This window comes from Hibiscus syriacus, unplaced genomic scaffold, assembly GCF_006381635.1.
Source record: "Hibiscus syriacus cultivar Baekdansim isolate YM2019G1 unplaced genomic scaffold, ASM638163v2 tig00109926_pilon, whole genome shotgun sequence".
NCBI lineage: Eukaryota > Viridiplantae > Streptophyta > Magnoliopsida > Malvales > Malvaceae > Hibiscus > Hibiscus syriacus.
In genome coordinates, this window is record NW_024062532.1 from 893,003 (window position 1) to 903,526 (window position 10,524).

Below are 10,524 nucleotides of genomic sequence, written 5' to 3' on the forward strand. Positions count from 1 at the left end.
TTTATCCCTTATCTTCTCAATGAGAGAGCGACAATTTTTTTATGTTAAGTTTAAGCGAATTTTATTTACCTTTATCATGTTATATTTACAAAAATTCCCTTCTTAATTATATAACTATATTTTATATTTTTTAAAATTATATAGTTTCATGATTTATATAAGTTTTAATTTTATAACTTTTAAATTCAATTTCTATAATAATTTATAATATTAATTTAATTTAATTTAATAAAATATTATTAAAATAGAATTACAAAGACACTTTGAGTTTAAGATGATTAGAGGTAAATATATAAAATAAAATTTGTACGGGATGAACGAGTTCATGTTTATATATATAAAAGTCAATAAAATTCAAGGTTAAAAATAATAATATATTTTTATTTTTTAAATCATTTAATTTTTATATTTATTCTTGAACATTTTTAAATTTAAAATATTTTTATTTTTTACTAAAAAAATTAAACAAGTCCTTGAACTTAAAAAAATCAATTTGACCATTGAATTCGACAAAAATGTAATTTAGTACATCTGCCATGTCATCAACCACGTCACCAGCCGCCATAGACCACCACATCAACACTGTAGACTATTATATTAACATCGTGAAATACCACCCCAACATCGTAACCATCGATGACGAAAATCGTGGTCAAATGATCACATTGAATTTATTTTCTAAGTTTAAAGACCACATTTAAGTATAAAAATAATTCAAAGAACACATTATTTTTTTTCAAAGTACAAACACGTCATATACCATTTTTGTCAAAAACTAATAATCATGCAGACAACACATCGACAGTCCAGATCGAATTATATCTGTACAACCCCCACTCTAAGGGAATCATATTTACAAGATCTCTTCATTAAAGGAACTATGTCAAGCTAAAGAAAACATGCATTAGATAGACGAATACAAAAATTATGGAAAGAATCAAGAGGATTGAGCACTAACCAAGTGATCTACTAGCCATAATTGTGTATGACTATTCATCTCTATAGAATGGACTTGTCTAGATGGGTTTGGAAAGGTCCAGCACGCCACTAAGGTACTTTTAGGCTGCTTGGTTTGTGTTTGGCTCGATCATGGGTTCATGGCCCGTAACATTCTCTTCCACTAAATTTGATGACGCCCTCGTCACTCGACTAGAATGGTACTAGTCTAACTTGGATCTAAATTGCTAAAGTCCCTCGTCTTGTTCTCAACTCCCCTCATGGTCGAGAAGTTTCTTCCATAAAAAACAAAATACTCATGTTTTGGGCGATGTCTTGTCGTCGAATAACTTTATCTACCTAGATCTCTCGAACCTCGTTCTCATAAGAGATCTTCACTTTGACTGGCACCCGATGAGACTTGCCTCGACTCGAATCCTCCTCATAATGGTGGTACGGTTTGTGCGAACTTGAATAAATCGGTCCAAATTCTCCCAGTGAACCGTGTGTCTCTGTCACTAATGAAGCTCTTTGGCACTTCCCAATACTTCACCATGGGTTTGAGGAAATGCCGAGATAGCTCCTCGATTGGACACACCTTGGACATTGGAATGAATGTCTCATACTTCGAAAATCTGTCACCCACAACCATTATGACGCTCGTATGATCTAAGTCGACTACAACGCATAGACGAGACCTCTGACAAACCCACATGATCTATGAGGACAAAATCAAAAAAATCTTACTATCATATCTGTTCAATTTAGTGACTTACGAGTAAACATAATGACCCTATACTTGACACCATCAGTTAAAGTCATTATAAATACTCAACAATGAATGAGGAAGGGATCATGTCCATTGCCTCCTCCTTCACCCTCATATTCCCCATGATGTCTTCATCTCTCTTATAGAAAAACATTAGTCAACGATTAATTTTTTTATTGATTGTGCTTTTTTTTTGTCTAAATAGAAGAAATAAACCGTTAATAATTTACCAGATAAATTTATCCTATCAAAATTTATAAATGTATACAATTTATATAAGGGTAACTTACACCAATCATCACTACACTTTACTCTCTCTCCTATTTCACTTATTATACTTTAAATTCATCCACTTTCCTCACCGAATTTAGTACAATTAGCATTTTTGGTCACTCAGCCGTTAAATATTTAACGACATTAAGACATCGTTTTCGAAAAGCAAAATTTTCACCAAAACGACGTCGTTTTGCATCTATATAACAATTCATTTATAACACCGTTTAGTGAGAAAACAACTGAGTGAACAAAAATGCTAATATTGTTAAATTTAGTGAGTAAATTGAACGGGTTTAAAGTACAAAGTAAAGTTCAGTGATAATTGGTGTAATTTATCCTTTTCATAAATAACCTGTATTGAGATCCGTCGGACAATCGGGTTTGACCCACTTGTATGAGTATCTATATCATTAAGTGGAAAAGATTGTTAAAAGAAAAAGCTTTAGGGGCACTCGCAATGGCCTACCTAAAGTATATACATAGGGATGGGCATGGGTCGGGTTGGGTCGGATTTTTGGTCCACCCGACCCGACCCGAGAACAAGAGAGTCTCCACCCGAGACCGACCCGACCCGACCAAAACAAGATTTCACCCGACCCGACCCGAATATATGACATAGAAACCAGATCCGACCCGAAATAATAATAAAAAATTATTTTTATTCAATAAAAATAGTGACTAAATTGAAAAAAAATATATATAGAGATGTATTATTGTAATTAGCCCTAAATATACAGGGTAAAATTATATTTTTTTGGGTCGGGTCGGTCGAATTTTCACTCTAAACCCGAACCCAACCCGAACACCACATAAAAAATCCGACCCGAACCCGATTTTTTTAGAAAAATCCAACCCGATCGGGTCGGAACCCGTCGGGTCGGGTTTAAATGCCCATCCCTATATATACTTCTAAGAAATGATGCAATTTGTGGACTTTTTGGTCCTTTTCCCTTTAAACATAATATTCTATTGTTTTTCCCAAACTTTCTTGTTTTTTTTATTACAAACGTAATCCAAGTTGGAATTGCACTAACAGTTAGATGGATATAAGAGGGCTTCGATATGCCGTTTTTACTATTTTTTTTTGTAATAAAGAGAATGATAAATTACGTGTTTAGTACCTAAACTATTAGTTTTGATCCGTGTTAATACATAAACTTTTAATTCTTTCAAAACCATAACTAACGTTTAGTTTTTGTTTCATTTTAGTATCCCGTCATTAAAAACTTAAAGGACGGGATAGATGGTCACCGCGTCTACAATCATCAATCGTCGCATTCGTCAGTCGATGAAACCTAAACTTTCCAGGTCGCACCTTTTCAACCCCTTTAACGTGATTCGACTTCTGATTCACTGGAAAATGCCTCAATCTCCCCAAATCGACGATGGACTCTTCGACTTCATCGTCCTCCAATCTCCATCGTCAATCGTTCGATGGGCTTGAAACTGGACTATGTTGGTCGACTCGTCATTCTCTCGTGGTCCACCATTCAGATTGGTCATCCTTCCATCAGAGTTATGGCCCATCAGTCCGTCCGTTAATTTTTTAATGACGTGGTATAAAAATGAAACAAAATTAAACATTCGGTATGGTTTTGAAAAAAAATTAGGTACTAAAAAAGACCAAAACTAATAATTTAAGCACTAAATACGTAATTTACTCCGAAGAGAAATGGTTGACATGTCAAAAAGCCATCACATGGAACAAATAACTAGGCTACTACGTGGTTGTTACCCTGCTGTTTCCACCAACATTCCAAGAACCTTCTTTTTATTACTATTAATATTACAAACTCTCCGTGTATTTAAACTCCCTCGCAACCTCGTTTCAAGACCATGACATGTTCCCAAACCCTAAACCCATTTTCTCTCTCTTCTGTTTCTTCCGTTATGATCCGTTAGTTTTGTTTTTTTTTTCTTTTTGGTCCTTCAATCTTTGAGAATTCACCTGGAAAATGGCGGCTAAACGGCTTCTTAGTGAATCTTGTTCCGACAAAGAAGAGCCAAACGAGAAACGGATGAGACCTAAACCTTCTTTTGCATCGTAATGTTTCAAATCCAATAGCCCTTTTGTGCAATTTTACCAATAATGTGCATCTCTTCTTTCATCAATACTGATCTTATTTCTCTGCCTATTAACAGAGTAATTGGGCAAGCTGTTATCATGAATTGCTTGTATACAGCCTTGGAACCTGTCCTTAGAAGAGTGGTATGCAAAAACTAAGCTTCATAATAAGGGCAATTTACATAATTCATTGTTTAGAATTATCATTTTATGCAATATAAACCAATACCTGAACCCTTATGAACGAGTTCTCAGGTGACGGAGGAAGTGGACCGCAGTCTTCGACACCGGCTCCGTTCCTTCAGCCGGTCTCCGTCGCTTCGAATTCAAGCAGCAGAACCGTCAACGCTTAAACTAATATTCGCCAAAGGCCTTTCCTTGCCCATCTTCACCGGAAGCAAGATCATGGATAAAGAAAGTAACCAGCTTCAAGTGGCTTTGGTAGATACTAGAGGCGACCAAATGGCTCCGGTGCTTCTCCCGAATCCGATTAAGGTCGATATAGTCGTTCTCGACGGTGACTTTCCGTCGGGGGAAGGTGACGATTGGACTAGTGAAGAATTCAACAGGAACATCGTGCGGGAGAGAACCGGGAAACGACCTTTACTTTCCGGAGAGTCAGCAGTGACCGTGAGGGATGGAAGTGCTTCGATCGGAGACATCGAATTTACCGATAACTCGAGCTGGATTCGGAGTCGGAAATTCAGAATCGGAGCCAAAGTAGCACAAGGGAGTTTCCAAGGTGTTCGCATTCGTGAAGCCATGACTGAAGCTTTTGTTGTCAAAGACCATCGCGGCGAACGTAAGTATTCATTCATTCTTCTATTTACTCATTATTTTTTTAGCAATAACTATGAGAAAAAGGTAATTTTTTTATGTGAAACTGCTGATTAAAACAGTTAAAAGTCATTTTCAGTCAACAAAGGACTGCACTATCTCTGCCTGAGAATTTGTCTTTTTTTTTATTTGTTTGTGGATTGAAGTGTACAAGAAACATCATCCACCAATGTTGGGGGATGAAGTTTGGCGCCTAGAAAAGATTGGAAAGGATGGAGCATTCCACAAAAAGCTTTCCTCTGAGGGCCTCCACACTGTCCAGGACTTCTTGAAACTGTCTGTTGTCGATCCGGCCAAGCTTCGAAGGGTCAGTATCTGTATCCGGATTTAAGATTTAGGGTTTATGGTTTTTTCTTCTATAAACAAGACCGAAATAATTCGTTTTCGATAATGTTGAACAGATTTTAGGGCCAGGGATGTCCGAGAAAATGTGGGATGTGACAATCAAGCACGCCAAAACATGTGTTATGGGCAACAAATACTATGTGTCTCGAGGCCCCAATTGCAGGATCTTCTTGAACCCCATTTGCCAACTCATGAAAGCTGAGATTAATGGGACTGCATATCCTATACAAAGCCTAACCAGCATTAACAGAGTATGTTCTATTAATTCCATCCCTAAAATTGTTTTCATGGCCGCAAGTGTTACTTACTCGTATGTTCATACAAGCTTATGTATGCCATCTGCAATTTGCAGGGATATCTTGAAAATTTGGTGAGACAAGCATATGTAAATTGGTCGTCCTTGGAAGAAGTAGAAGGAATTTCCAGTGAGGTTGGCCTGCTCACACAAGGTAATCAATTCCTTTTCAAACAGCTTTCATACCATTAAACTTGAGATCCTTTATTATTAAGGGTAAAGTACACAAATGGTCCCATGACTATATAACATTGCTTTATCGAGTCATTTGACTATTAAAAGTTACACAATAGTCCTCCAACTATAGGATATTACTTATTGAGTCCCCCAACTATTAAAAGTTACGAAATGGTCAACCGACTATTTATTATGTTTCGAATTCATCCTTTTCCATTAAAAAAATTGAGGGCTGTTTGAGCTGGACGTTAACATGCTAATTGGGATATTAAAGTTGTTTGAGATTCTAAGATCATATTGTGTTATATCACAATCAACATGTTAATGTCCAACTCAAATCACCATCAAGTTTTTAACGGAAAAGGACGAGTTTGGATCACAATGAATAAATAGGTGACCATTTTGTAACTTTTAATAGTCGGGAGACTAAAAAAATTTATTTTCGGAGCATCATTTTATAACTTTTAATAGTCGAGGGACTCAACAAAGCAACATCCTATAGTCAGAATACCATTTTGTAACTTTTTTTAGTTGAGGGACTCACCAATACATCATCTTATAGTCGGGACCATTAGTATTCATTACCCTATCATTGAAGGCCTTTTACCAATATTTATAAGAAATTTTTTGTGTACAGGTGAGGACCTGTTAGTTCAATATGCTAATCAACAAGATGTGATGGTGAGATCAATTCAACAAAATGTGTATTTGACAAATGGTCCGACTGAGGGATATACGCCAAATGGTAGCAATTGGCAAACAAGTCAAACTTATTTGAGCACACATAGTGAAAATGGGATCCGATTGAACATGTTGGAATCAAATGGGATCCGATTGAACATGTTGGAATCAAATCTCCGACATCCTTCATCACAGGAGGATAATGGTGAATTAAACAAGTCCATCAATGAGATGATGTGATATATCACCTTCAAGGGACAGCCGTTTAATCAATCACCCCTAATGTAGTTTGCCCTGCCCTACTTTTATTTGCAAGTATGCTTGTTGTACATAAATAATCAAAACAGAAGGGAAGAGACACAGTGAAATCTAGTTTTTTTTTCTCGTGCAATGCATGAGATTATTGTTTATGCATGTGACCAATCCATTCTATCATGAGTAGACATATGTACGTGGCTATGCTTTCATAATCAAATTATTCTTATTAAGGACCTGAACGCATCTTACATACAACTCGGCCACATCACTTGAATGTCTTCACTTATTTCACCAAAGAGACCCTTTAACCAAATCATTTTTTAGGCATCGGTAATTGTGTACGCAACTTCAATAGTCGACAAAACAACCATAATTTGTAAGGTAGCTTTCCAACTAGTGGCCCAACCTCCAATTGTGAAGATGTAACTTATGGGAGATCTTCTCTTATCAAAGTCTCTAGCAAACCGAGAATCAATGTATCTAATAACGGCCTTCCTTATTCTTATCGAGAATAATAACAGCTTGCCCTTATTATGAAGCTTAGTTTTTGCATACCACTCTTCTAAGGACAGGTTCCAAGGCTGTATACAAGCAATTCATGATAACAGCTTGCCCAATTACTCTGTTAATAGGCAGAGAAATAAGATCAGTATTGATGAAAGAAGAGACGCACATTATTGGTAAAATTGCACAAAAGGGCTATTGGATTTGAAACATTACGATGCAAAAGAAGGTTTAGGTCTCATCCGTTTCTCGTTTGGCTCTTCTTTGTCGGAACAAGATTCACTAAGAAGCCGTTTAGCCGCCATTTTCCAGGTGAATTCTCAAAGATTGAAGGACCAAAAAGAAAAACAAACGAAACTAAGGGATCATGCCGGAAGAAACATAAGAGAGAGAAAATGGGTTTAGGGTTTGGGAACATGTCATGGTCTTGAAACGAGGTTGCGATGGGTTTAAATACATGGAGAGTTTGTAATATTAATAAAAATAATAAAAAGAAGGTTCTTGGAACGTTGGTGGAAACAGCGGGGTAACAACCACGTAGTAGCCTAATTATTTGTTCCATGTGATGACTTTTTGACATGTCAACCGTTCCTCTTTATTACAAAAAAATTAGAAAAAACGACGTAAGGAAGCCCTTTCATGTCCTTCTAACGGTTAGTAAAATTCCAATTTGGATTAGGTTCACAATATAAAAAGAGATAAACTATACGGGTGGTCCCTTATTTTTTTTGTTCATCCAACTTTTGGTTATAATCTTTAAAAAAAAGCGGTTTCGATTCTCACATTATCGATCTGTTCAGTTTTAATTTCATGTAGCTCATAATCATAGGCCATAAACAGATGGCAGCTCATACCCATCAAAGTAGTTGCTTTGATTAACAAGTGATGGAAGAAGAAGAAGAAGAAAGACACGTGCATTTTTTTTTACTTTTTAATTGCCAACTCAAACTTTTGTTAATGATAGTTAATGTTTGAGGGTCTAAAACCGAGCAAACCGATAACGTAAAGAATCAAAATAGTTCCTTTTTTGAATTAGTGACTAAAATCAGATGAACCAGAAAATAAGGGATCAATAGTGTAGTTTAAAAGAAACTGATAAAACAATAGAATATTATGTTAAGAGAGAAAAGAGATAAAAAAAAAGTCCCCAAATTGCCTCATTTCTTAGAATTATTTACTTTAGGCAGGCCATTGGAGTTTCCCCAAATACTTTCTATTAAAAATATTTTTTTCTAATTTTCAAGTGGACAATCCTTTCAATTTAATGCTATGAATATTCATATAAGTGGGGCCGAACCCGATTGTCCAACTCAATGATCTTAAATTTATCATCACAACATAAACAAAACCTTAAAAAAATTAGATAAGTAAAATTATATTCATCCACAAAAAAAAACAGACAAACTGCTACAAATAACAGTACAAACAACTAATCAATCCTCATTCAATGCACAATTGCCTATTTACACCATCCAACTTGTTCATGCAACATCTATACAACTTAATCCTAACAACCTTATTTATTCTATTGACAATCGTATCAACCGAACGAATCAACCCTCTAAATTGTCTATTATTACGCTCTTCCCAAATGAAATACACAAAACCATCCAATCCAATTTAAGAATATGCACCAAAAGAGGCTTACCCTTTAGATTTGTTATCACCCAACAAAGAGAATCCTCCCAGCAAAATAGCTCATGCCTCAAACCACGAGAGTGCAAAACAACACCCCAAACCTCCATCGTATAAGAACAATTCGAAAATAGATGGTTTCGAGATTCCACCCCAATGTCATACAAGCCATACACATCATTAGTAACAATACCAAACTGAACAAGTCTATCCTTGGTAGGCAATCTATCAAGAACGGTCATCCAAGAAACTAAGGAAAACTTAAGAATATGAGTCGGAAACCAAATAAGGCGATGCCAACTAACCTTTTCCTTCTTATCACGAATATTCTCTCAAATCCACATTTCTTTAATGTGAGCCCAATTACCATTAGGATATAACAAACGTCTAGCCTCATCACGCAACTTTAACAATTTCCTAAGAATCCAACCAAAATGAGCCTTACACTCAACATTCCAAAAATCCACAGATTTGAAGCTATATTTATTAACCCAAGCAATCTAAAGTGAACCTTCTCCTGCAATAATATTTTTACAAGCAAAATGCAAGAAGCTATACTCCAAACAACAAGATTCTTTAGCCCCAAACCACCTTCAGATTTCAAGGAACATACCTGACTCTAACTCACCTGAGCACCTCTGGCCGAGACATCACTACCCTTCCAAAAGAACCGTATGCAAAGTCTCTCAATGTCCCTAATAACACCCTTAGGAAGAATGAGTTGCCTACTCCAATAATTAAAAATACTAAACAGAACAGCTTTAATAAGCTGCAAACGCCCACCAAAATTCAGTTTGCTATTATACCAGTGACTAAACTTCTCCTTAATCCTCACTAGAAAAACTGAGCAGCCCTTCCCAATAAGCTTTCTAGTCACCAAAGGCACACCAAGGTACTGACAGGGAGCTACCCCAACCGAAAACCAGTGACTCTCTGAATCTGCTCAAGCTCACCATCATACAAACTACAAGCAAAGAGCTCAGTTTTCAAAGCATTCAACCTAAGACCAAAAAGCTCATAAAACTTCTCCAAAGTACACAAAACCCGAAGAACAGCATCAAGAGAAGCATGACAAACACAAGCAGATCATCCACGAAGCAGAGACGAGTAAAAGAAATTCTCTTACACTTAGGATGAAACCTGAATACACCCTTCTTAGCAGCTACATCTAACAATGAAGAAAGAACATTCATAACCATAACAAATAGGTAAGGAGGCAATGGATCTCCTTTCCTAACCCCTATTAAACCTTTAAAATACCCCACCAAACTTCCATTCAAAGAAACAAAATACTTAGGAGTAGTAACACAAGCCCTAATCAAACCACAAAAACATCAGGAAGACCCATTGCCTCAAGAACAACCAACAAAAAATTCCAGTTTATGCCTTTTGCAAATCAATCTTTATAACACATCTAGGAGAAAGACTCTTCCTAGAATAGCCCCTAACAATCTCATGGGCAAGCAAAGTATTATCGACTATGTTCCTGTCTTTAACAAATATTGACTGACTAGCAGAGATCATACCAAGAAAGAAACAAGCTAGTCTAGTAACAAGAATTCTGGTAAGGTTTTATAAACCACTGAACAACAAGAAATTGGCCTAAATTCTTTAGCCATACAAGCATTCAAGGACTTAGGAACCAAAACAATTGTTGTAGCATTAAAAGCAGACAACAATGAGGGGAAAAATACCTCACAGTAGCCAAAAAGTCTTCCTTTACAATATCCCAAGCAACTTTGAAAA

The 10,524-nt window shown here is 36.3% G+C and overlaps 1 protein-coding gene across 1 annotated transcript; it reads left to right on the plus strand.

Annotated features, from left to right (window-relative positions):
• The first annotated feature begins 3,833 nt into the window (after positions 1-3,833).
• LOC120210663 (protein SAR DEFICIENT 1-like) lies at positions 3,834-6,792 on the plus strand. The gene is made up of 7 exons (XM_039209364.1): positions 3,834-4,025; positions 4,124-4,190; positions 4,302-4,848; positions 5,030-5,190; positions 5,285-5,479; positions 5,581-5,677; positions 6,338-6,792. Exons 1-7 carry the CDS (start codon positions 3,937-3,939, stop codon positions 6,619-6,621), a joined length of 1,440 nt encoding a protein of 479 aa, XP_039065295.1. The 5' UTR covers positions 3,834-3,936; the 3' UTR covers positions 6,622-6,792.
• Positions 6,793-10,524: the final 3,732 nt, after the last annotated feature.

What these genes read in the sequence shown, in the direction of transcription:
- LOC120210663 (XM_039209364.1), top strand. Translation starts at nt 3,937, where the DNA reads ATGGCGGCTAAACGGCTTCTTAGTGAATCTTGTTCCGACAAAGAAGAG. An exon ending in CCTAAACCTTCTTTTGCATC is followed by an intron (nt 4,026 to 4,123) that starts GTAATGTTTCAA and finishes GCCTATTAACAG; the next exon opens with AGTAATTGGGCAAGCTGTTA. An exon ending in AACCTGTCCTTAGAAGAGTG is followed by an intron (nt 4,191 to 4,301) that starts GTATGCAAAAAC and finishes ACGAGTTCTCAG; the next exon opens with GTGACGGAGGAAGTGGACCG.